Source organism: Melozone crissalis, unplaced genomic scaffold (genome assembly GCF_028551555.1).
Source record: "Melozone crissalis strain CALT ecotype California unplaced genomic scaffold, PUWL_Pcris_2 ptg000026l_1, whole genome shotgun sequence".
In the NCBI taxonomy this organism is placed as follows: Eukaryota; Metazoa; Chordata; class Aves; order Passeriformes; family Passerellidae; genus Melozone; species Melozone crissalis.
The window spans coordinates 905,514-931,101 of record NW_026535804.1 but is presented as its reverse complement, the minus strand read 5'-3'; the positions used below and the strand labels follow the sequence as shown (position 1 = coordinate 931,101).

Here is a 25,588-nt window from a genome sequence, read left to right as displayed (position 1 = left end):
ACTCACACACACACACTCACACACTCACTCACACACACACACACACACACACACACACACTCACTCATTCACTCACTCACCCAGCCAGGCCGAGCCGGGCCAGGCCGTGCGGGGCTGTCCCGGGGCCGGAGCAGCGACCCCAAACCAAACCCGCCCAGTGCCCGCTCCGGGCCAGGGGCAGCAAAGACCCCGCGCTCCTGCCCGGGCCAGGCTCCAGTGCCCAGCAGGATGCCCCCGGCTGGCAGGGCAGCTGGCACCCCTGTTCCTCCAGCAGCACCGCCCTCATCTCCCGCCGCACCGCGGCTGCCTCCCCTCGTCCTTCCCGAGAAAACGAACGGCTCTGCCCCAGCCGTGCCCTCCAGGTCTGGCAGCCCTGGCATCCAGCGCTTGGTGCCAGTCCCAAGAACGCAGTTCTGGTGCCAGTCCCCAAACATCCAGCGCTGGGTCCCAGTTCCCAGACAAACATCCAGCGCTTGGTGCCAGTCCCAGGCACCCAGCACTCAGTACCAGTCCCAGACATCCAGTGCTGGTGCCAGTCCCCAAACACTCAGCGCTCAGTTCCAATCCCCAAACACCCAGCGCTGGTGCCAGTCCCAGACAGAGCCCTCGGCAGTGCCGGAGCAGCCCCGAGCGCAGCGGGGCACGGCCGAGGCTGAGCCCCAGTGTTCCCCGGGGCACCGCTCCCTCCCTCCGGGGCTCTCACCTTGCTCAGGCCGGGCTCGGGGGGCGCAGGGAGCCGCAGCCCCCCCTCAATCCAGCTCCGGGGGCACAGCGGGGTCCCGCAGGGGACATCGGGCAGGGGCGCGGGGGGCGGCGGAGCCCCGGCGGCTCCCGGGCTCGGCAGCCGCTTCAAAGCGTGCGGGGCCGGGGGGGAAGCGCGGAGTTATTTCGAGACAACTTCCTCTTTGGCGGAGCGCTGCCGCGGTGACGGAGCTGTCCCCGAGCGCCCCTCGCTGCCCCGGCGCTCCCCGGGCGGGCGGCAGCAGCGAGCGGGGCTCAGCCCTGCCCTGGGCGCGGTCCGCTCACAGCACGTGGGGCTGCCCGGGGATGAGTCTGAGAGCCTGGCACCGCCCCTGGCAGCCGCCCCGGGCCTGGCACCGCCCCTGGCACCGCCCCTGGCAGCGGACCCGGGCCTGGCACCGTCCCTGGCAGCGGCCCCGGGCCTGGCATAGTCCCCGCTGTGCTGCCAGCCGTGCCAGACAGGGACAGTCCCGGCGCTGCTGCCGCCCAGGGAGGCAGGGGGAGCCTGGATACCCACAGATCCCAACAAACAGCGTCGCCCCGGGACACCGGCAGTCCCTCCAAGGACTCCCCGTTCCAGGCACGGTGTTTGTGCCCCTGGCAGCGCCTCCCGCCCGCAGCATCTCCCACATCTGCTTTTGCTCAGAGCCCGCTGCCAGCTCGGGCCACAGCCTGGGCAGGGTTGGAATGCGCTCTCGGAGCAGCCTGACTGTCCTGACCGAGCCTGGAGCGGGTCTGTGCCCGGCACGGCGTCATTGTCACCCCAATGGGACTCAGGGGCAGCAGAGCAGGGCTGAGCCCCGGGCCCAGGTGAGGCTGCTCAGGGCCGGGGCTCCAGCGGTGCCCTGGCACTGCCTGCACAGCGGGACCTGTTTGCAGGCTGGCACAGCCCCGGGCTGGCACACGGGACACGGCAGGGCTGCGGGGACACGGCAGGGCTGTGTAGACATGGCAGGGCACACGGCAGGGCGGGATGAGCCCCCAGCTGTACCTACAGCAGGGTCTGAGGTACCCAGCTTTGCTGGAGGAATGGTTTGGGTAATAAAATGTTTCTGGAGCGAGCGTGGGAGCCGCAGCTGACGCTGCCTCACTTCCCATACCGTTTGCACGAGGAAAGCCTTAGGTACCGCTCCATACCTGGGGCCAGGTTTAAAAATAACCTCCTTCCTTCCTGAGCAGGCAGAAAGGCAGCAGGAGGCAGGGAGGGCCAGCTCCTCTCGCTGCGCTGGTGCCAAACCCTGCATCCCTTCCCCAGCCCCGCCCTGAGCTGCCCAAGGGCGGGCAGGAAAGCTCCGGGAGCGGCAGCAGCGGTGGGAACATCCTCGTTCCCCTGCCCTGCGCTCCTTCCTGGCGCTGCCGTGCACCAGGGGCACGGACACGGGGCCCTCGGGCAGGCGGGCACGGCCCGGGCACACGCGGGATGCTGTTTGTCCCTGCCTGGGTCACATCACACACGGGACACTGTCTGTCCCTGCCACTGTGAAACACAGATGCTGTCTGTCCCTCCTGGGGTCATACACGGGACTCTGTGTGTCCCTTCCAGGGTCACAATTAGCACCTTCAAGAGCCCAGGGGTCAGTGGAGCGCTGTCCTGTGCCTGTCCCCATGTCCTGATGCCGCTTCTGTCTGTCCCTCCACAGCAGGAGTTTCCCAGCATACAGGAGCTGTGGCACGGGCAGGAGCTCCTGCTCTCCCCTGTTTTCCATGCAAATTCCAGAGGGAAGAGGCTCAGGAGCTGCCTCTCTGTCCCCTGTTTTCTATTCAAATTCCAGAGGGAAGAGGCTCAGGAGCTGCCTCTCTGTCCCCTGTTTTCCATGCAAATTCCAGAGGGAAGAGGCTCGGGCAGGGCAGGGCAGGGCTGGGCTGGCCCCACACTTGGCACAGGACAGGAGGAAGGGCTGAGCTCCGGCTTTGCTGCATCCCTCACTTGCCCCCAGAGGTCTGCACTCCTCCCCTCCCCGCTGGGCACTGCAGGCCCCAAACCTTCACCATCCCCTATTTGACCCCAGAACTGGGCTCTGTCTCCTGCACAGAGAATGGGGAGGCCAGAGAGCTCCTCAGACACTGCCCACAGCACACGCCCAGCACCTGCTCATTGCCACCAAATTTGGGAACCAAACCCAAAAATCCATTGCACTGAAGGGTCCTGCTGGGACCCCTTCCCCTCCTGCCTTTTCCATCTGTCACAGCACCCTGAACCCTCCTCCTGCTGTAGGGCCCCATCCTCGTGGCAGCCCATGGAAGGGGCACCAAGAGCTTGGTTCCCCACATTTTCTGATGTCGTTAAACACCAAAACACAGCAGGCAGAAACCCTCAGAGCAGCACAGGGAACTGCCAAATTCCCCCAGATAACATCAGCTCCCGGCCACAGAGAGAGGAAGGGCCAGGTGTGACCCTGCTCACACAAAGCCCTCAGTCAGAGGACTAGGGAAAAAAAGGGAAGGACCAAAGTGAAGCAGAGAAAGAACCTCTTGTGTGGCAGTTGAGGGACAAAGCAGCCCTTTGTCCCTGTGGGCTGGGCTCTGGGGTTTACAGGTATTTTGAGCCCTACCTGGTCAGTTCAGTGTGTGTGGGGGGTGCAGGGAGGTTGTGAAGCAGCTGGAATCTTCCTCCTATGGAAAAACTGTCTCCTGAAGGGATCTCCAGATACCCCGAGGGCTGGAGCCCCTCTGGAGCAGGCTGGGAGAGCTGGGGGTGCTCAGCTGGAGAGGAGAAGGCTCCAGGGAGAGCTCAGAGCCCCTGCCAGGGCGTGAAGGGGCTCCAGGAGAGCTGCAGAGGGACTGGGGACAGGGGATGGAGGGACAGGACACAGGGAATGGCTCCCACTGCCACAGGGCAGGGATGGATGGGATATTGGGAATTGTTCCCTGGCAGGGTGGGCAGGCCCTGGCACAGGGTGCCCAGAGCAGCTGGGGCAGTGCCAGGGGGGCAGCAAGCAGGGCCAGCGGGGCCAGGGCTATTCCTCCAGCTCCAGCCCCATCCCAACCCTATCCCCATCCCAAACCCCAGCCCAAATGCCAGTCCCAATCCCAGCCCCAACCCCATCCCAAACCCCAGCCCAAATGCCAGTCCCAATCCCAGCCCCAGGGGATTTCCATACATTTTGCAAGGAACAGGTCACAAACCAAACACTTCTCATGCTGTGGCTCTATTTTCTACCCTGGCCTTCAGCCCAGTTCTATTCCTAGTCCAGCTCCAGCAAATATAGAAGGTGAGGGGATCTGGGGAGAGGGAAAGCCAAGCTGGCAGCATGGTGGCATTAAAGCTGCCTTTTCCATTTCTCTAAACTGACTCATCACCAATACTTTTCTCTCTCTCTCTCTCTTTTTTTTTTTTTTTTTTTGTCTTGAACAAAATCATATTAAGGGGATAAAAATATGGTAATAATGAACCATGAAGTGTTGAAGTCTGGGCAGCACCTCAGGCTGTCCTGTGAGGGTGGCAAACACCATTTCACTGATAAAGACTGTGCAGGTTCTACCTGCAGGTTAATCCCAGGTCACCCACCTGAGCAGGACACTCTGGAGCACCTGAAGGAAAAACCCTGGTGGCTGTCATGGGTTCTGGAATTGTCTCTGCCAGTGACTCGGAGTCTTTTCCTGCTCCCAGGTCAGCTCTTCGGGGGAGTTTTGGAGCCTCCTCCCCTGCCTCCCTCCCACCCAGGAATTTCTTCACCCAAACACTGCTCCTGTACTGGAAATAAATCAACTTTTAATATTTTACAATTACTTTAAAAGTTCTCTGCACAGTATTTTACAGATCAGCACAGAATTTACACAGATTTGCTGAGGCTACACAAAATGTACAAAAACCACCCCGAAGAGCCCTGGAATTCTCTCATTTCCAGGAAGCATCAGAGGTCAGAACCTTTGCCAGGATTGTGAGCCCTGGAGTTTGGGCTTGGTTTTCCGGATGGGAATTCTGTTCTCCAGGACTGCAGTAGGGCCAGCTGAGCCCAGAGGGATTCGTGTCCTGGCATGGATCCCTGGCATGGAATTTGCCACAGATCCCACTGAGCAGTGTTTGACAGGACAAGGTGCTGGTTTAGAGCCCTGAACAAGAACAACCCCCTACCAAATTCCAGCCCCAATGGGGAGAACACACCTCAAACCTGCCTGGGGAGGGCAAAGGCAGAGAGAAAACCCTTTGGGGACCTCGGTGCTCAGCCCTGGGCCAGGCCAGGCTGTCCCCAGCCATGGCACAGTGGGACAGAAGGTGTCCAGCAGCCAGCAGAGCTGGGAGCAGAGCTGGGAGCAGAGCCAGGGCACAGGAGGGGTCCCACAGGGCTGGCGGAGTCCAGCAGACACACCTGACCCCACTCCTTGGAGCCCCAGGAGCTCTGGCCCCTTCCCTGGCAGGCTGAACCCCAGGTGACGCTGCTGCTGTGCCACCAGGCTTGGGGACAGCGCCAGGAGCTCACCAGGTCCTGCTCCCTGCAGGATCCCCCTGCATCGACCCCACTGTGGCTGAGCCCTGCAGCCCCCAGCAGTGCCAGGGGTCCCTCCAGACACATCCAGGGGACACAGGACACTGGCATCAGCTCCTCAGAGCCTGCAGGAGCCCTTGTGCTGCCAGCACCGCTACAATCCCCAAAAACTACCCAAAACCAGAACATTGGGATCAGCTCCTTGGATTCTGCAGCAGCTCTTGTGCTGCCAACACTGCTACGATCCCCCAAAACCACCCAGAAACAACCTGAGGCTTTTCCAGTCTTATTTCTTCACTGATAGCATCAGGTTACCCCTAAATATCCTCAAATATTGCACCTTTCTGTACCTGAAGCCTCGCAGAGAGGGGGAAGAGGTTGGAATGCTCATGGGGGGGAGGATCTCAGATCCTGCTGTCACTGGCAGGTGTCACTCGCTGGGTTTGGAGCTGGGTGTCTCTCCAGCAAAGGTCCCCCTGCAGTGGCCCTAAGGCTGTCCTGGTGCTTTCCCCAGTCCTCCCCTCCCTGCTGGGAGTCCAGCACAGATCCTGATGGATTCCAGCAGCTGCTGAGGGCTCAGCCCTGGGCTGGCTCTGGCACACTGTGTGCCACACAGTGCTGGGGGCGGGATGCACAACCAGGGGCTGGACTGGGAGTACGGCTCAGTGCTGGAACCCTGCAGGAATTGGGAATTCCTCTCCTGGCACACAGTGCTGGGAGCAGGATGCACGACCAGAGGAGTACAGCTCAGCGCTGGAACCCTGCAGGAACTGGGAATTCCTCTCCTGGGGGCACAGGAAACACATGGACCCACCAGCAGCTGTCCTTGCCCTGGCATGACCTGTTGCACTCAGTTCCCTGGGATCCCACACTGCAGGATCCCTGCTCTGCGTCCCTGCAGGACACCCCACCTCCAGACGGGAAGGGAAGCCTTGAGAAACCTGTCCCCATCCCAGGAAACTGTCCTGAGCATCCTCGCCGTGTGACAGGTGAAACACCAGCAGGACAGGGGTCATTTCACCAATACCAGGGCTCTGTAATTGCCCTGCACTGACGGACACCCGACACCACTGAGCTGAGGATGTTCCTCTCCCCAAATATCCCCATGAGCTCACCCTTCCCCACACCCCACCTGGCAGGGAATATCCCTGTCCTTGCCCTGCCCTCCCAGCAGGTGCTGGATCTGCTGACCCACAGGAACCTCCTGAGGAACCCCCAGGGACAGCAGAGCACAAGGATTGATCCAATTTCCCGAGGAGGGGCTGAGCCTGGAGCAGCAGCTCAGCCCCCACGGCGACACCACAGTGACAGCACTGCAGGAGCCTGGAGCAGCAGCTCAGCCCCCTCAGCGACTCTGCAGCTGCAGCAGCTTGGGGACCAGCTGGGCTGGGTGTCCTTTCCTTCTCCTGAGCCTGGGCTGGTGTGGCACAGTCTGCCCTGCAGGGACACGGCTCCTCTAGGGCAGTGCCCCGCTGAAGGTGGCAATGGGCAAACACAGCAGGGACTGGAACTCAGAGGGGTCCTGGGGAGCCTCGGGGGAGCCCCTCGGTGCCAGGGGGTCGCAGTCCCTGGGCTTGTAGCACACGGAGATCTCACACCTGCAGGGGAACAGCAGAAAACAAACCCTGAGTGAGATGGGGGCTGAGAAACCCTCAGGGACAGCAGGAATGGGGCTGAGAAATGAGCAGGAATGGGGCTGAGTGCCCAGCAGGAACAGGAACAGGGCTGAGAGCCCAGCAGGAACAGAGCTGCTGGCATCTGAGCAGGAGCCTCCATCCCAGCTGGGCTCAGAGCCTGGGGCTCCCATGGGTGGGTCAGGCTGCCCCATGGCAGCAGCTCTGGCTGCAGCTCCCACCTGGTGACGCTCTGCAGGATCTTCTGCTCGTCCTGGTCCAGGCACACGGCAAAGGAGGACTGCACCCCGATGATCTGGACCTTGTCCACTTTGATCTGGGACACGCTGATCTGCTGAGAGGAAAGGCTGGAGTGAGGGAGCTGAGAGGAAAGGCTGGAGTGCCTGGGCTGGGCAGGGCAGCTGGGGGCAGGAGTGGGGCAGCACCAAAGGGATGTCCCAAGAGCTGCTCCCTCCAGCCCTGCTCCCCTCCCATCTCCCCAGCTGTAAAACCTCCAGGGCTGCAGTTACCTGATTGAAACTCTTCTTGGATTTGGAGTTCTGCCTCTTGACCACCTCAGTCACGGTGAGGTTGAGACATTCTGTCTTGGAGGCTGCAACAGAAGGAAGCTGCCATGGGGCTCTGCTGGGACCCAGGAGGTCCCTGCACCTCCCAGAGCATCCCAGAACTGGAGTTCCAGCAGGATCCCAGTGCTGGGGGAGGCAGAGCAGTCCCAGCTTTCCTCCCCTGCTGCTGAGTGTGCTCTGCAATTCCAGCTGCTTTCCAAACACAGCCGGACAGAACATTTAACCACCCTGGGCTGCAAACAGGAGAAAATCCATCACCCATCACTGTGAGGAAAGGCTGTCTGTCCCTCCACAGCCTCTCCTGAGCCCATCCGGACATAAATCAAAAGTTTTGAGAAAGATTCTTCTTTTGAATGTGGATGAAAATATTTAAATGTAATGCAGAAGTCTGCAGTTTAAATATCTTCAGTTAGACATCTATATTTTAATATATTTATGCTATAAGGTGATTTTATGAGTACCTAGCTTGTTATTTCTTCTTGAAATAATTTAAGTGCCTTTAGGATTTTTGAATGTATTAGAAATGTTCTTAAAGAAAATATTTCAGTATGGGTGTAGTTTAAACAATTACAACTATATTCCTGTTACTTGAACAAGCTGCTCAGGGTGGGCAGGGGCCGCTGCTCCGGGTGGGCTGCAGCAGCTCTGGTGCCTGGGGTGACAGTGACATCCCGTGGCCAAACTGCGGAACGGGAGAGCCACAGGGCCAGGGGGATGGGGTTCCTCTTGGAGGGACGGAGATTCACAGAGAGGGCTCTCCAGAGAGGAGCTGAGGGCGCCCCTGATGCCAGCCCTGAGCCAGAGCAGGAACATCCAACGCAGCATTCACAGGGGGTGAGAGATCCATTCCTGATGCTTTTCTCTCAGGATTGGCTCCAGGGATGGGCAGGGGCAGGAGGGACAGTGGGGAACTTCATGGAGCATCAGGGATGTCTCCTGGTTGGTACAACACCCTGATTATCCCACTGACAAACACCTGCCAGGCACAGGCACGAGAGGAAAAAGGACCAAACCCCCTCAGCTGTCCCAGAACTGGACATGTCTGATGGCCAAAGCAGCTGCTCTTAAACAAGAACCACCCAAATACACCATGGACCCAGAGCCTTGGAGCTTTTCAAATGGATTAATTGTAAACCTGATTAGAGCAAAGGTTCTGAGGGCAGGCCAGGTGCTGGGAGCTGTGTGTGAGCCGCAGGAAGGGCAGCAGGCTGCAGCAGCAGCTCAGCAAGGTGTGCTGAGGGGAGCATGTGGGGCAGGCTGCTGTGGATGCAGGAGCAGCACCTGGCCCTGGTCCTGCCTCACCTGGAGAGTTTTACCTGCTGCTCCTCTTTGATAAGTGCTGCTCTGGAGAACACCACTGCCCAGTGACCAGCCTGTGTCTGTGCCATCCCAGCCCCATTCCTATGGATGCTTTTCCAGCTGGCAGCTTTGGGACAGTGGCACAGGACATGTCCTTTGTCCCTGAGTTGATGCTGAGGACTGGCACACACCCAAGGACCACAGCAGAGCTGAGGGAACACCAGAGACTCCCACGTGTCTCCTGCATTCTCACCTCCCTCATTTTCCACCAGGAGATCCACAGGGTTCCCTGCCCCCCCGGTGCCCCCAGCCTCCCCTGGCACTGCCCCCCCGTACCCACCGAGCTCCTCGTGCCTCCTGCAGGCCTTGCTGAGGTTGACAGATGTGCAGACCTTCTCCACATCGTTCCAGTGACTCCTGCCACTGGCAGCTGTCTGCAGGGAGCAGCCAGAGCCCAGCAGAGAGAAGCACACAGCTTAGAAAAGCCTTTCAGGTCACATCCAACCCTAAATCTAACCCTGCCAAGTCCTTAAGCACTAACCCCACATCTTTTAACATCCCCAGGGACGGTGACTCCACCACTGCCCTGTGCACCTGTGCCAAGGCTGGAAAGCCCTTTCAGTGAAGAAATATTCTCTAAAGTCCAATATAAACTCCCTGTGGTGCAGCTTGAGGCTGTTCCCTCTCCTCCTGTCCCTGTTCCATGGGAGCAGAGCCTGACACCTCCTCCCTGGCTGTCCCCTCCTGTCAGGAGCTGTGCAGAGCCACAAGGTCCCCCCTGAGCCTCCTTTGCTCCAGGCTGAGCCCCTTCCCAGCTCCCTCAGCCCCTCCTGGGGCTCCAGCCCCTTCCCGAGCCCCGTTCCCTGCCCTGGACATGCTCCAGCCCCTTCCCCAGCTCTGTTCCCTGCCCTGGACACGCTCCAGCCCCTTCCCCAGCTCTGTTCCCTGCCCTGGACACGCTCCAGCCACTCCATGTCCTTGTCATGAGTGTCCCAGAGCCGTCCCCATCCCTGGAGGTGCCCAGCAGTGCCAGCACTGACCTTGCTGTATGCAATCTGTAGTGTCAGTGGGATTGCTTCCCTATCTCCATCTATTCCCAGCCTCTTGCTGCCTGGACCTGCAGGAACAAGGAGCAAACATCACACAGGGGTTTTCACCCCCAGCCCTCCCTGGCACACCCAGGACTGCAGGAAGGGGAAAAGGGCCTGCTGAGCACAGCTGAGGGCCAAAAGGGCAAAACAGAGAAAAGGAGGCTTAAAAGCTGCAGAAAGCGAAGAATCCAGAGAGGAATTACAACACAAAACCACTCAGCAGAACTGAAAGTGGCTCTGGCTGAGCCGGGGCAGAGGGGTCAGAGCTCAGGGAAGACACAGAGCAGCAAAGGCCGCAGTGCTCTCCCTGCTCCTGTCTGCTCAGGCAGGTTCCTGCCCATTTTACATTAGCCTGGAACACTGGGGTGACACTCCCTAACTGTTCTTTTCTCCTTGGATAAGTTTTTGCAAGTGTGAAGGAGTGCCAGACAAGCCAAGGGGAAGCATTGGAATCAGCACTGATGGTGTTTCATGGTTTGGGGGGAAGAGCTCTTTGCTCCAGCCTGGTTTTGGGGAGCAGGGGGGCACACGGCATAGAGGGGAATTTTATGGGCTCTGCTCCGAAGGACAAGCAGAGCTCACACCAAACCAGCTGGTTGAAGCCCTGAGGAACGCGTTCGGGTGCAGTGCTGGGGCTGGCCATGAGGTGTCTGTGTGAGCTGCATCTCACCAGAGCATCCCGGGCTGGGTGCCCGAGGAACTGCAGCCAGATGTCCCTGCCGCTGCTTCTGCTCTCTTAACAGCACCAACGTTACAAATTTGTGACATAAAACCACAGAAGGCTCCAAGCACACACACACAAACCTAGCTTTGCCCAGTAAAACAAGGAGATGAAAAATGGGATTTTATCAGTGACACTTCTGGACAGTGCACAAAGAGCAAGCATAACAAGAAAAGATAAAGAGCTGCATTTGGCAGGTGCTGAGGAGAGGAAGGAAACGGGCTTGGAGGTGTTTTATTGTAAATCCATTCTAGAGTTCAGAGCAGCACAAACAATCAGGCATTGCCATGGTTGCACTCCTGGAGGGAATACAAACTGGGATGTTTCTCTCCCAAAACCTGTCTGGATCCTTGCTCAGCCGGGCTCGGATACTCCCTTCCCTTCCCCTTCCCTTCCCTTCCCTTCCCTTCCCTTCCCGAACCTTCCCTTCCCTGAACCTTCCCTTCCCTGAACCTTCCCGAACCTTCCCGAACCTTCCCTTCCCTGAACCTTCCCTTCCCTGAACCTTCCCTTGCCAGGTTTCAGCCCCCCAGGGCAGCTGGGGGTGCAGGAGCAGTCACAGACCTGAGGCCTTGATGGCCCTGGTGGCTGCTGAGTGCCCCAGCTCCAGGGAGTGGATGAAGACCTCGGTCCTCTTCTCGCCCCCGATGAAGGTGAGCTGCCAGGGGACAAGAGGGGACACGTGGGGGTGAGGGGACCACGCCCGGCCAGGCAGCCCTCACCCCTCTCAGTCCTCGGGAAATGGGTCAGTTTGGGAAAATCGTTCCCTGTTCCCAAAGCACCTTCCAGCTGCAGCCTGGGGTGGTGCCTGCCTTTAGCTGGACCCCAAAACAACCCAAACCCCTCGATTTCACTTAAAACTCCACTGCAAAAAACCCCAATGAGCCACCAGCAGGGTCTGGGAGCTGCTTTGGGAGCACAATTCCCGTGTGGCTCTGCTCACCAAGCCCTGTTTTGTTCCCAAAGCAGGGGCTGCACCCCAAATTCAGCCTTCTCCACCACAGCTGCCCCAGGCACACAGCAAGGTGGGGAGAAGTCACCTCAGGGAGGGGCTTGGTTTGGGAAGCAGAGCTCTGGAGAGATTCCAGCGACCTGGAAAAGCTGGCAGCAGTGCCAGGCACTGCTTTGTGCATGGGGAAACGTGCTGGGCAGGAAAACTGCTCATGGTCAGGGCAGGAGCTGCTCTGAGTCTTGAGCCAGGAGCATCAGGCAGGGCACCAGGGACAGCCAGGGGACTCAGAGGGGACAGAGCTCTGTGTCAGCAACACGTGGTGGCCGTGCCACACCCCCAGAGCTCCACAGGCAGCTCCTGGGCCGTGGCACAGCCAGAGCCCCCCTCCTTTCCCTGTGCCCACCTCGGTGGCACAGCCAGAGCCCCCTCCTTTCCCTGTGCCCACCTCGGTAGCACAGCCAGAGCCCCCCTCCTTTCCCTGTGCCCACCTCGGTGGCACAGCCAGAGCCCCCCTCCTTTCCCTGTGCCCACCTCGGTGGCACAGCCAGAGCCTCCTCCTTTCCCCGTGCCCACCTCGGTCTGGTAGAGCTGCAGCAGCACGGGGCGCGAGGCAAAGCGGCAGTAGTAGAGGATCATGTCTGCCAGGATAGGCAGCTGCTCCTGGGCATCCTCCTGGGGCTCAGCCTCGGGCTTGGCACACTGGGGTGGCACAACGGGTCAGAGAGGTGATGGGGCAGGTGGCACAATGGGTCAGAGAGGTGATGGGGCAGGTGGCACAGTGGCTCAGAGGGGTAATGGGTAGGTGGCACAATGGGTCAGAGGGGTGACGGGGTAGGTGGCACAGTGGCTCAGAGGGGTGATGGGGTGGGCGGCACCTCCAGCCACATCTGCCCACCCACCCCGCTGGGGACGGGAACCTCCTGCTGACCACCAGGAGCCCCCCCTCCATCCCATGTCCATATGGCACAGCAGAAGGTTCTCCAGACAGCTCCCCAGCTCCCTGGAGAAGGGGCACACCCTACCCCGCCCCTGGCACACACGCACCTGGCACAGGACGCCCATGGGCAGGCTCATCAGCCCCAGCACGTTGCGCTCGTACCAGGGGTCCAGCAGGCCGAGGTAGTGGGAGATATCGTTGGTGCTGCTCTCTGTCCCGGCTGAGGAGGGGTCCTGGAACCGACACTGGGGTCACCCCAGGGCCCCCAGCCTGCCCCAGCTCCCACAGCACCCCCGGGAATGGGCTCACCCACCTGTGCCCGGGGCGGGGGCTCCCCCGGGGACGCCGAGAGGTGGTGATGAGGATGAGGATGATGATGAGGATGCATCTGCGGGGTCGATGGAGCCGCGCAGCTCCTCTTGACGGGCACGTAGAAGAACTGCAGCCTGAAGTACCGTGTGAGGGAGGGGCAGGAGCTCTCCTGGAGCCTGACGAGGAGCAGGGGCTGGGCTGAGCCAAGGGGCCGGGCCGGGCCGGGCAGGGCGGGCACCGCGGCCCCCTGGCTCACCTGGGGCGGGGGCCCACCTGGGGAGGGTGCTCACCTGAGGCGGCTGTAGGCGCGGGCCACCTTGCCCGAGATGCGGTCCGAGCCGAACACCACCACGCGCAGCGTGCCCGCCTTGCTCTCCTCCTCGTCGCAGCTGAGGAAGGGGCGGCGGGGCAGCCCCAGGGGCCGGGCCCCGAGCGGGGCGGGGCCGTGCCGGGCCGGGCCGTGCTGCGGCAGCGAGAGCGCGCGGCGGGAGCGCGCGGGGACGCGCGGCTGCGCCGGGGGCGCGCACAGGCTCTCGGCGCGGCGCAGCGGGAGCGAGCACGGCCCCGGGCACTCCCGGCGCTGCACCAGCTGCTGGCCCTTGCTCTTGAGCAGTCTGTAGAGCCGGTTGGTCAGCGACTGCCGCTGCTTGGGCAGCTCGGGCCGGCCCGCCGCCTCCACGGAGCTCTCGTCGCTGTCCTCGGCGTAGCCGCTGTCCATGCAGTCCTTCAGGCTGGACACGAAGGACTTGAGGGACTTCCTGGAGACCACGGTCAGCTCCGAGAGGGACTCCTTGGGGGAGGCGAACAGGGACACCCGCGGGGGCCTGGAGCCCTCCTCGGCCAGCACGGAGTACACGGAGTCACCGGGGAGGGCACAGAGCGGCGCCAGCAGCGAGTCCTGCCCCGGGGAGCCGCCGTCCGTCTCCACATCCTCCTCCTCCTCGTCCTCATCCTCCTCCTCGTTCTCCGAGGCCAGGGGCTCGGCAATGCTGCACTCCTTGCTGAGGACATCGTTGAGGATGTCTGAAAGCGACCGGAGGGAGGAGGTGTCAGCCACGGGCTCCAGCAGAGCCCCTGCAAAGGTGGTGAGCCCAGACACCACTGCCACTCCCCCTGGCCAAAGCTCTCCTGCACCCTGGTGTCAGGCAAGGAACTGGAAACCTTCTCCCCAGTGGTTTTACATTTCCAATAAAGGCTCAGATGTAATGCAAAGAAAATTGTGTTTCTCTCCTCGAGGTTCTGGCTGGGTTCTCAAAAGGCAAACTCCAGCTTGGCTTTTGCTTCTTCCCACCCAGCTTCCAGCAGATCCTCACGTCTGATCCAGGTTTAATGTCAGCCAAGCCAAGCCTTAGGCTGACCAAACCCCCCTGACCCACCCTGGCTCCCTGTCAGGGCTGGCCCTGAGCTCTGCTCCCCCTCGCTGGGGCCAGCAGGGAAGGGCACGGAGCCTTCCCAAGAACTGGCAAGCTCCTTCCAGGAATGGGGAAGCACCAGCTCCGCACAAGGGGAACTTTCCACTTCTCCAAAACTGCCCCGGGGCCCGGCTGGGAGCTGGGCCAGGGCCCTGACTCACCGAAGTTGTCCTGGTCCCAGCTGTAGGTGTAGCAGCGGGCGGGGGGAATGGGGAAGGGCTGCAGCTTGCGGGGCTGGGCCTCGCCTGCAGAGAGAGGAGGGACAGCAGCTGGTTGGCAGGGTCCCCAGGGCCACCCTGCCAGCTCCCCTGGCTTGGGAGGTGCCACCCACCCACCCCCGTGTGCTTTGGGCAGCCCAGGGCACAGGGGCTGCTGTCCTTAGCTCAGGACACGGGGACACTTCACACCTCCACGGCCGCCAGATGTCACAGCTAGAGCCAGGTTCTGATTTAACGCTCTCATCTCATCCCTCAATGTTCAAATGCTGGACAACTCATTTGGTTGCTGTTTAAATGACACCACTTGTGCCTCAGGTGTGGTTATTGAACAGGACCTGGGGCGGTGCTTTTCTATCGCAATCCTTGCACTGGGCTGAGACTCTGCAAAACTCTGCAGCTCCCGGCTGCTGCAGGGGCTGAGCCGGCAGAAAGCCCCGGGGAGGAGAGGCAGAGTGAGGGATGCTCACCTGCGATATCAGGGAGGGAGGCAGGGTGGAGGATGCTCGGCAGAAAGCCCCAGGGAGGGAGGCAGGGTGGGGGATGCTCACCTGCGGTATCAGGGAGGGAGGCAGGGTGGGGGATGCTCACCTGCAATATCAGGGAGGGAGGCGGCCCCGGCGAGGTCGCGCAGCACGGCCTGGAGCCGCTCCCGGGCCAGCGCGGGGTCGGGACTGGCGGCCGCCGCCTCCTGAGCATCGGCAGCGCTGGCGTAGAGCTCCGAGAGCTCCTCCAGGGGCTTGGACTGCAGAGCACAGCCAGGGGACACGGTCAGGGGGTCCCTCCAGCGAGCAGCATCATAACGGGGGACTCTGTCCCCACCTCCCTCAAGTCCCCCCAAACTTTTCCAATGAAAATAAAAATTACTTTGAAAACACCCCAGGGGGTTCCTTCATGGTTTTTTGCCTCTCCCCCAAGTGTTTCTCTGGTCAAACAAACACTTTTGCTGATTTTCAAATCTGGGGCCCTTCCTCTCTCCACTATGGGATGGGAAAGGAGTGGCAGAGTGAAAGGGCAGAGAGCCCTCTGCACACACCTCACAAACACTTCAGACCTCAGGTCTAACCGGAGAAGGGGAAAACGCGCATTTTTCCTGCAAGAAGCGTTACCCAAATTCTTTTCCCTTGCCAAGCCAGTGGTGCTTTGTGTAGGAAATGAATGCAGCAGCCCCTGCATGGAGCTGGCTCCTGTGGCAGCCCAGGGTGGGCACTGCCCTGCCCACCTTGAGCACCTGGTGCTGTCCCTGCCCACCTGAAGCAGCTGCCCCAGCCCACCCAGAGCAGCTCCCCCAGCCCACCTTGAGCAGCCGGCCCAGCCCGTCCAGGTCGCAGCGGGTGCCGAAGGTGGCCTGGTAGAGGTGCTGGAGCAGCAGCAGCAGCGTGGAGTGCTGGGCGGGCTCGCTGGAGCTCAGCCTGCGGGCGATGGACACGAACTCGCTCTGCACCTCTGAGTGGTTCAGCAGCAGCACCGTCCTGGGGACAGGGACACGGCTCAGGCCGGGCTGTGGCACACAGACAGCCCTGGAGCCCAGCCCGGCCCAGCCCAGCCCAGCCCGGGCCCAGCCCAGCCCCGGAGCCCATCCCATCCCATCCCATCCCACCCCACCCCATCCTATCCCACCCCACCCCATCCCATCCCAGTCAGCCCAGCCCAGCCCGGCCCATCCCCACGGGACACAAGGGAGCCCGGAACATCTCCCTCCTGAAGCTGCAGTTCTGAGGAGAAGCTCTAAGGACAGCCCAGGTCTGTTCCCAGGCTCATTTTCCTCCTTGCAGATGAGGGCGGCAGGGAAAGGCTCAGCCCCGAATAAGGATCTGAGTCTGCCTGCTCAGAGCTGCAGGGCTGGGAGGGGCTCCCTCTGGCTCCTGTTGGGGTGGTGGCTCCCAAAATCATGGATCACAGCCTGTCCCACTGCTCTCCAACACGTGCAGCTCCCAGGGGAGGGGACTTTGCCTTCCCGACATCTGCAGGGTCACTGGTGGGGAGCTCACAGACCCTGTCCCAGCCTCTGGAAATGCCCCAGGAGCTCCCCTCACCCCTCCCACGGCTCAGCCCAGCCCCTGGAGATGCTGCAGCAGTGCCAGCCCCAGGGGATGCCCCAGGGAGCCCCAGCAGTGCCCATGGCCACACTTACACCGTGGAGCTCTGGTAGTTCTTCACAGGCAGCCCCTGCTCCGTCCTCACCAGCCTCTGGAAGGTGATCCCTGGGGAGGGAGCAGAGCAGTGAGGCACAGAACCCCTGCAGGATGCCCTGCCTCTGCCCCAGGGCACTGCTGAGCTGGCAGAGCCCCTGCCTGGAGCAGGAACAGGAACAGCAGCACCGAGAGTCCCCATGGGGACACGGCACAGCCTCTGTGTGAGGGACCAGTGCAGGGGCAAGGGAACCCAGGGTGTGAAGGGTAAAACCCAGACAGCAGCTGAGCATCAGGGGACACACCCTGAAAAAAAAACCAACCCCAGCCCTGCCCCGGCCCCAGCCCTGCCCCGGGGTTTGTCCCCTGCTGCTCCTGTCCCACTCCCCCCTCGCCTCCTGAGCCTGGGAGCGCACTGTCCATCCCAAAGCTCAGCTTCTCCAGGGGTCAGGACCCTGCTCCCCTCCTCAGGATGGTGCTCCCGGGTGGTCCAGCACAAGGTGGGCCCGTTCCTCTGGAGGAGCAGGACAGGCTGCTGGTTTGGTGTGTGCAAGGAGCATGCCCAGCTGTCATCAGTGTAATTAGCCACATGGCTAACGATGTCCTGGCTGGGTTTCTGGAGGGTCCTTCGCCCCCAGAGCCTGTGCTGCTCCCCCAGGCTGCCCTTTGTGTGAGGGACAGGGGGGGACGGCAGCAGGGCTATTCAGGGTGGCTGGAGCCTCCGAGGCTGCTCTTCCACGGGGATTTGCACAGGGCTGAGGCACTCCCTGCATTGTTCTATCCTGCCCAGACACCCCTTGTGACCCAGCTCTGGGCAGGGCACGGGCAGCACCAGTGCTCCTCTTAATTAAGGGCTCCTTGTGGATGTCCTGTGGTTCCCAGTGGAGCAGCTCTTCCAATTATTTCTCAAAGCCTTCTTGCCTGATCCCCCTGCCTTTTGAAGGGCTGTTATCACACAGAGCACATTGCAGCCCTGTTTAATCCTGGGCAGTCTTTGGGAGGCCTGGCAGGGGATGTGTGCCTGTGGCTGGGGGTATTCCCACCCCTCAAACTGGGAAGGTGCTCTGGGGGCCCTGGGGGTGGGAAATGCAGGGTCTCTGTCAGGGCAGCAGCTCCTGTGAGATGGGAGTTTGGGGAGGGGATTAAAGGTGCTTCCAAAGGAACAAAAAGATTAAAAAATCCCAACCTAGACTGGCTGCTTGACCCCCAGCACAGCTGGCCATGGCCACCAGGCAGGGTCTGGCTGTGTCCAGCCTTGTCTCAGAGCTGCAGGGCCACAGGGACACGGGGACACCTGTGGGGCTGTGCCCAGGCCAGGGCTGAGCTTTGCCCACCTCTGGAGGGCTCTGGTGCCAGGTGGGGGTTGCTGTCCCCTTCCTGTGCCACCCCCAGTGCCCCAGTGCCCTGAGTGGGGACCTTGTCAGGGGATGCCCTCCCCTCCCTGCACAGTGTGTTTGCTCCCTGCCAGGGGTGCTGCATGGCAGGGCTGCCTTAGGAGCCCTCAGTGAGGTGTGTGCCCCCTGCTCAGCTGCCAGGACCTTCCAGCCTGTTCCAGCCTTGCCTCACATCCCCCTGACCCGCTGGGGACCAAGGGCAAAGCTCTTTATTGTGATGAGGGCAAAGATTAACAGAGGATGAGCCGCTGTCAATATTTGCCAGGAGCACAGAGGCTTTGACCTGCACCCTGGGCTGGTGGCCCTGCAGGAGGGTCAGTGCTGTGTGATGTGTGGGGGTCGGGGTGGTTCCTCCCGTGCCTGCTGGGCTGGGGGATGTGGCTCCCTGCAGAGATAAGGGCTGCATCCTGCTGATGCCATAAGGGCTCCTGTCCTGCTGAGGGGGTGACAGGGCTCTGCTGATGTCACCCGGTGTCCCGGGCTGTGGCTGCCCACAGCAGCCTGTCCTGCATCAGAGTGGGCTCTGTCCCTGCAGGAGGGGAGGTGGCAGTGACCTGCTGGCCCTGTGTGACAGTCTGGGGGCTGGGGCAGGTGGGAGCAGGTGGCAAATGCCATCCTGGAGTCCCCATCCCATACGGGCAGTGGAGCAGCAGGGGCTGGGGCTGGGGCAGCTCTCCTGCCCCATCCTGTAGGGCAGGGCTGGGTTTGGTGCTGGATTTGGTGCTGGGGCAGGGCTGGGGTTGGTGCTGGGGCAGGGGTAGGTTCGGTGCCAGTTTTGGAGCTGCCAGGGCTGGGTTGGGTGCTGGGTTTGATGCCATGTTTGGAGCTGGCAGACCCCGGTTCGGCGCTGGCAGAGCCCAGGGCAGGGCGGGGCGCTCACCTGGCGCCTTGAGCTCGTTGCTGATGAAGGTGAGCAGCTCCCGGGAGGTGTCGCAGTAGGGCACGGGCCAGGTCAGGAAGCCGTGGTAGACACTGGCGGCTTTCAGCAGCAGCTCAGAGCCGGGGGGGAGGTGAGGAGCCTGCGGGAAAGGGACGGGACAGGGGTGAGGGCAGAGACACCCCGCGTGCTGCTCCAGGCTTTGGGCTGGCAGAGGCAGGAGGAGAAGCAGAGCAGAGGGTGCCCTGTGCCTCCGCACCTCCTGCCAAGGACGGGCACAGGATCCCCGGCCGCAGCTCCAAGGAGCTCCTTCCCCACCGCCCCAAGCCGGGCTCACGTGCCCAAGCCTAAATATAAATTCCTTTTTAAGCCCCACAAGCCGCACAGATGAATTCCACACAGGCTGTGCTTGTGCAGGACCTGGCAGCAATGACTTCCTTGGGATAATGATGCATTGTGCTGGGAATAATAATCATAAAAAACAGTATTTCCTGGGAAGGCTCTGCTCCTTTTCATTCACGTTGCCCGTGTGTTTTGCCCAGCTATAAAGGGTAAAGAAAAGAATTCCCCTTTATTGTCCATCTCCCTTTCTGATTAGCCCAGCCTTAAAAAAACAGCTTCCAAACCCCTGAAGCTCATTGTCTCTCAGCTTGTGCAATGGTTGCTCGATCCTGATCCCTCTGGATTCATACAGACCCTTTCTTTTGGGAGGAACTGATGAGAGCAGGCTGGGAAGGTCCAGCCAAAGCCCCCCTGATTTTGGAGCCTGCCCCGGGCTGGGACGGGTGCAGCAGCCTCAGCACTTACACAGAGCACGGCCGAGTAGAAGAGCAGGGCCAGGGGCGTCACCAGGTCGTAGTCACACCTGTCCTGCACCTGCGGGAACAGCCCGAGGGCACAGGGATGAGCTATGGCCACCAGCACCGCCCAAAATGTCACTGGAGGTGCCGGGAGACTCCAGCCCTGCCATCCCATCACCACACCCAGAAGATTCCCTCATCCCTGTGGGAAAACCGCCCCCAAAGCCCCAGAAACCAGAGTGAGACAGGCAGAGCCTCCTGCTCTGTCTTCTCCTGGCCAGGCACCCAACCCTCTGGGGTTCCTGATGCCTGAAATTCCATGGAAGTGGCTCTGAGCAGGCAGTCCAGGCACTGCAGGCAGACTGGGGAGCTGGGCAGGATGGAGGAATCCAGGGGTGGAATCCGGGGGTGGAATCCAGGGGTGGAATCAATGCAGGGGTGGAATCAGTCCAGGGGGTGCAATCCATCCAGCGGTGATGCCCAACAATATGTAATGACCCCAATCCCCAGGCAGCTTTGCCCAAGCCCATCCTGAGCAAGCCACGGAGCTGCCGGTGCCTCAGAGCCCACGGCTCCCCCACCAGCCCCCGCTCACCTCCTTGGTCTTGCCCAGGATCTTCTCCACCAGGATGAGGTAGTTACCAGCGTCCCGGCTCACCAGCTCCTGCAGGCTCCAGCAGTTCAGGCACAGCCCGGCTGTGGGGACAGAGGCACGGACACCCATATTCCCACGGTCACTCATGGCCCCGTGGTCACTCACAGAGGCACGGTCACTCCCAGAGCCACGGTCACTCATGGCCCCATGGTCATTCACAGAACCATGGTCACTCGTGGCCCCATGGTCACTCACAGAGGCACGGTCACTCCCAGCGCAGATGTGGGGATAGAGCCACAGTCACTCCCAGCCCCACGGTCACTCATGACCCCATGGTCACTCCCGGAGTCATGGTCACTCCCAGAGCCCAGAGCCATGGTCACTCCCGGCCCCAGCCAGCAGCACAGGCAGCCCAGGGCACACCCTGTCCCCACCTGGGGCTGGGGCAAAGGCAGAACTAAGCTGGGCTTAATCCAGGGCACACGGCAATGCCCAGAGCAGGCACGGCACATGGCAGCACCGAGAGTGGGCACAGCACATGGCAGTGCCAAGTGGCACATGGCAATGCCAAAAGGCACACGGCAGGCACAGCACACAGCAGTGCCAAGAGTGGGCACACGGCAGTGCCAAGAATGGGCACAGCACACAGCAGCACCGTGGGCGGCCTCGGAAGGATGAGTCTTTGCCATTTCTGTTCTGAGAAGTGCCCCGAGTGCCCTCTTCCTCCCCCGTCTCCCAGAGCAGCTCCTTCCTGGCCCAGGGGGTGGCATTTCCCCTCAGAGCGGGCACTGGGCAGGTTGGAAATCCAGAAGCACCAAAGCAGAAATGGCACACCCTGAGCTGCCCTCACCCACGGTGCTGGGCACAGGCCCTGGTGCCCTCACAAGTGACACCCACGGCGTAGGGGGAAAGCAGAAGGCTCAGTTTCCTCCTCCCCCAGAGCCACTGGCACCATCTCCTCATCAGAGGGAGGTGGTTTCTCCTGGGGACTGCCCCAAGGAAGGGCCAGCTCGGGGCAGCTGGGTCAGGGAGGTGCCCAAGGACTGGCACAGCCTCAGCACTCCTTGGGGAGGGCAGCAAGGCAGCCTGCAGCTGCTGAGACACAGGAGGTGAACATGAATGTCCAGCACAGGGCACCCCCTGGCACTGCCACCCAGCCTGGGCAGAGATTTCCACAGGAAAACCCAGTACAAACCAGGAGAAATCATCAAAGGGTAAAATCTGCCAGGTCCCCAGCACCACCAGAGCCAAGCCCAGGGCTCTGCTTCACCAAAAACTCCTTTTTTTGTTTTTTTTTTCTGCTCACCAGCAAGCAATCAAACATTTTTCTTGCTCTTCACACTCTAATTTGACCATGGTGTCTCCTGCAGCACAAAGCAAGGCCAGCCCTGAAGAGGTTCCTCCACAAGGAAAAGGTTTTGCTCCCAAGGACTTTTCTAACGGGGATTTTCATGAGTCACACACGATTCATTTTTATTTGGTTTCTGCAATAAGTTCTGCAGAAAGATCTTCTGTTCACACCATCCACGGGCTCATCCAGGCTGTAAATCTGGGATGGCCAAAGCTTCACAACTCTCCTTGCTGACTTCACAGCCCTCAGCTCCTCACCCCTTACTCAGGGGGAACGACATGTTGGAAACAATTACTCACCCTCTCTGGAGCAACCTTGTGCGAAAGTTAGCACAGAAAAATAAAGCTTTAAGTGATTTACAAAATTCAGCAAGATCTCAGCCAGAAAGCTGTGACATCATGTGTGTTATTTTGGTGGATGGAAAGGGTAAAAAAAGAGGGGAAAGCAAAGGAAGTGGGAAATAGAAGTGAGAAATGAGGAAGGTGAAGGTTCCAGCCCAGCCAAGAGCAAGATTAAAGGATTCACTGACTTGTGAGGATCAACCCTGCCACAAACTACGGCCTGGACAGGACAGCAATAATGAAACTGTCATTTGTAGCTTGGGGAAGGATGTGACAGCATCTCTGGCCTGGCTCTGGAAGGCAACAGGGGACAGCTCTGGGCTGAGGGCTCTGCTCTCTGCTTCCCCTGAACCCTTCCTGCCAGCAGGGACCAAACCCTTCAGCCCTGCATGCTGGGATGGGACAGCAGCTCCTCGGGGGCAGCAGGGACAGGGACGGGCAGCCCCTCAGGAGGGATCTGGGGGGTCCTGGGGGTCCCCAAGCAGCAGCACCAGGGCTGGGGCACAGCAGAACCACCAACACCCATCCAGGGCATGCTGCAGGTTCCTGGCAGAGCAGGAACGATGAGAGGGAAGTTTCTGAGGTGTAAAATGTCCAAAATTCTCCCAGGAATGTCAGCTCCTTCTGCAAAAGCCAGGAGAGGCACAGGAAGGGCCTGGGAGCCAGGGGACATCACTAGGGTGGGATTCACGGGGAGTCAGCACAGCTGCCCCCAGCACAGCTCCCAGCCCCAACCTCTGCCCTGCACACCCCAAACTTTGCTGATGAGCTGCAGAAACAATGGAGGGGAGGGACTGGGGTTGGAGCTGTGAGTGACACAGGAGCTGACTGATGTAATCACAGCAGAGGTGGGCTCTGGGCACACACTGCCCTGCTCTGGGCACACACTGCCCTGCTCCATGGGCACACGCTGCCCTGCTCCATGGGCACACGCTGCCCTGCTCTGGGCACACACTGCCCTGCTCTGGGGGCACACACTGCCCTGCTCTGGGGGCACACACTGCCCTGCTCCATGGGCACACACTGCCCTGCTCCTGGCACACACTGCCCTGCTCCATGGGCACACGCTGCCCTGCTCTGAGGGCACACACTGCCCTGCTCCATGGGCACACACTGCCCTGCTCTGGGGGCACACACTGCCCTGCTCCAGGGGCACACACTGCCCTGCTCCGGGGGCACACACTGCCCTGCTCCGGGGGCACACACTGCCCTGCTCTGAGGGCACACGCTGCCCTGCTCCATGGGCACACGCTGCCCTGCTCTGGGCACACGCTGCCCTGCTCCATGGGCACACGCTGCCCTGCTCCTGGCACACACTGCCCTGCTCCTGGCACACACTGCCCTGCTCCATGGGCACACGCTGCCCTGCTCTGAGGGCACACACTGCCCTGCTCCATGGGCACACACTGCCCTGCTCTGGGGGCACACACTGCCCTGCTCCAGGGGCACACACTGCCCTGCTCCGGGGGCACACACTGCCCTGCTCTGAGGGCACACGCTGCCCTGCTCCATGGGCACACGCTGCCCTGCTCTGGGCACACACTGCCCTGCTCCATGGGCACACGCTGCCCTGCTCCATGGGCACACACTGCCCTGCTCCATGGGCACACACTGCCCTGCTCCATGGGCACACGCTGCCCTGCTTTGGGGGCACACACTGCCCTGCTCTGGGCACACGCTGCCCTGCTCCATGGGCACACACTGCCCTGCTCCGGGGGCACACACTGCCCTGCTCCGGGGGCACACACTGCCCTGCTCCCTCGGCACACACTGCCCTGCTCCATGGGCACACACTGCCCTGCTTTGGGGGCACACACTGCCCTGCTCTGAGGGCACACACTGCCCTGCTCTGGGCACACACTGCCCTGCTCCATGGGCACACACTGCCCTGCTCTGGGCACACACTGCCCTGCTCCATGGGCACACACTGCCCTGCTCTGGGCACACACTGCCCTGCTCTGGGGGCACACAGGGCTGCTCTGAGGGCACATAGGGTTGCTCTGGCCATGCTCTGTCACCGTGCCAAGCACGAGGCTGTGCTTCCAGGAACCAGCAATGTGGGTCACACTGCAGGGCCTGCCTCCCAGAGCAGGGGAAAGACAAGGACACAGGAATCTTGTGCAGAACTGCCCCAACCCAGTCCCCAGCTGATGCTGCAGCATGGAAGTGCCAAGGCTCCAGTGGCTGTGAGAGGTGGCAAAGGGATTCCTCTGGGAGCAGGCAGCAGGTAGGATCCTGTCTGCACCTCTTTGTTGGTCTTGTAGGGGAAAAGAAAAGTAGAAAGGGTTGAAAGAACTTCACAGACAAGAAGGAATCAGAATCTGACAGCCCCCAGATTTCATCCACGAGAGGGTTTGGCAGTGATTTTATCACAGCTCACGGACAGCTATGAGGCAGAAAGGTCAGAATGACTTTCAGGAATTATTTCTGCTCGTTGCTGCTCTGCCCTCACCACACCAGCCCAAATCCCTTCACAGCCCCCTGAGCAAGGCTCAGCTCTTTATAGGCACCACCATCACAGTATCTGAGCCAGGGCTGGGCTGATAACAACATCCCTATGTTGATAACAACATCCCCCGTGCTGTGTGTGACAATGCAGCACAATCACAGCCCTGCCTTGGGGGCAGCAGCACCGGCAGGGCTGGCTGATTGCACAGAGGAGCATTCCTGGGCTGGACAAAGCCCTATCCTCTGCCCAGCTCACTCAGGGACAGCTGACACCCCACACCACTGTCCTGCTCATCCTTACATGGCCAGATCTGTTCAGGGCCCTGGAACACCCTCCTGTTCCAGCAAAATGCCCAGGAGCACTGGCCAGGCTGGATGCCACCTCTGACTGACCACTGGGAGGGGAAAGGCCTCCAGCAGCTCCCTGTGACCCAGAGAGAGCCCTGGGTGAGACCCCAGCAGGGACAGCACCAGCAGGGACAGCACCAGCAGGGACAGCACCAGCAGGGACAGCACCAGCAGCTCCCCTAACCCAGAGCCCTGGGTGAGACACCCCAGCAGGAGCCCAGGGGACCCCAGAGAGGGAAGGCCATGGTTGGCCATGGTTAAGGTTCACCTACCAGCCCATCTGCTGGCCACAGCGTCCCTGCCCAGCCCATGCAGGCACCGCTCCAGCGCGTGGTGGATCCTGTCCTCTGTGCACGTGGTATGCTGCATTTTAACTCATCTCCTGCATTGAGGGGGAAAGAAGGAGGAGAGTTAATAAAGGGCTGCCCTCAGTGGCTCCAGTGGTCACTGGCCATGGTCACAAACCCACCCCAAGTGGCAGGGAAGGCCCCAGAGCTGTCCCCTTGCTGTCACACAGCCACCGTGAAGGAAATTCCACGTGCCCTTGAGGCAACGGTGGAAAACACCAAGGGGATGTGAGCCCAGCACAGAGGACATTGTGAAATTGTGCCTGCAGCCCTGCCACATCCCACCCCTGCTCTGGGGCCCTTGGCTTGCAGAGCCTGTGCTGCCCAGGAAGGTTTATCCCAGCCAATCCCCATCGTGTCTGGGACACCAGGAGCAGTACAGGGGATGCTCCTGACCTGAGCAATCAGAGGTGCCCAGGTGGCCATTCCCTCTTGCCCTGCAGCCCAGAGGGACCCTGAGGCAGCTGTCCCCCTCTCCCAAGGCACTGAGATGGATCCAGCCCACACATTCTCTGCCTCTTGTTTAGAAGCAACACAAATGCACAAAAATAATCGAGCAAGAAGAAATAAAAGCTGTGAGTGCTAAAAAACCACCTGCAAGGCAGCCCTTGCTTTGAGCCTGGACAGCACCCATGCCACACAGCCACG

The 25,588-nt window shown here is 60.9% G+C and overlaps 1 protein-coding gene across 1 annotated transcript in view; it reads right to left on the bottom strand.

Moving 5' to 3' along the window:
- Positions 1 to 5,885: 5,885 nt before the first annotated feature.
- PIK3R5 (phosphoinositide-3-kinase regulatory subunit 5) overlaps positions 5,886 to 25,588 on the bottom strand; it is a 39,543-nt gene continuing 19,840 nt past the window's right edge. The window contains exons 2-19 of the mRNA XM_054278824.1: positions 24,866 to 24,975; positions 20,106 to 20,206; positions 19,518 to 19,586; positions 18,714 to 18,852; positions 16,442 to 16,511; positions 15,605 to 15,779; positions 14,899 to 15,052; positions 14,254 to 14,337; positions 12,971 to 13,703; positions 12,682 to 12,856; positions 12,476 to 12,601; positions 12,005 to 12,130; positions 11,044 to 11,137; positions 9,708 to 9,784; positions 9,008 to 9,101; positions 7,312 to 7,394; positions 7,024 to 7,133; positions 5,886 to 6,766 (exon numbers count right to left, since the gene is read on the bottom strand). Of these exons, the coding sequence (XP_054134799.1) occupies positions 6,625 to 6,766; positions 7,024 to 7,133; positions 7,312 to 7,394; positions 9,008 to 9,101; positions 9,708 to 9,784; positions 11,044 to 11,137; positions 12,005 to 12,130; positions 12,476 to 12,601; positions 12,682 to 12,856; positions 12,971 to 13,703; positions 14,254 to 14,337; positions 14,899 to 15,052; positions 15,605 to 15,779; positions 16,442 to 16,511; positions 18,714 to 18,852; positions 19,518 to 19,586; positions 20,106 to 20,206; positions 24,866 to 24,962 (2,649 nt within the window). The 5' untranslated portion in view covers positions 24,963 to 24,975 and the 3' untranslated portion in view covers positions 5,886 to 6,624. The remainder of the gene's footprint in view (positions 6,767 to 7,023; positions 7,134 to 7,311; positions 7,395 to 9,007; positions 9,102 to 9,707; positions 9,785 to 11,043; positions 11,138 to 12,004; positions 12,131 to 12,475; positions 12,602 to 12,681; positions 12,857 to 12,970; positions 13,704 to 14,253; positions 14,338 to 14,898; positions 15,053 to 15,604; positions 15,780 to 16,441; positions 16,512 to 18,713; positions 18,853 to 19,517; positions 19,587 to 20,105; positions 20,207 to 24,865; positions 24,976 to 25,588) is intronic.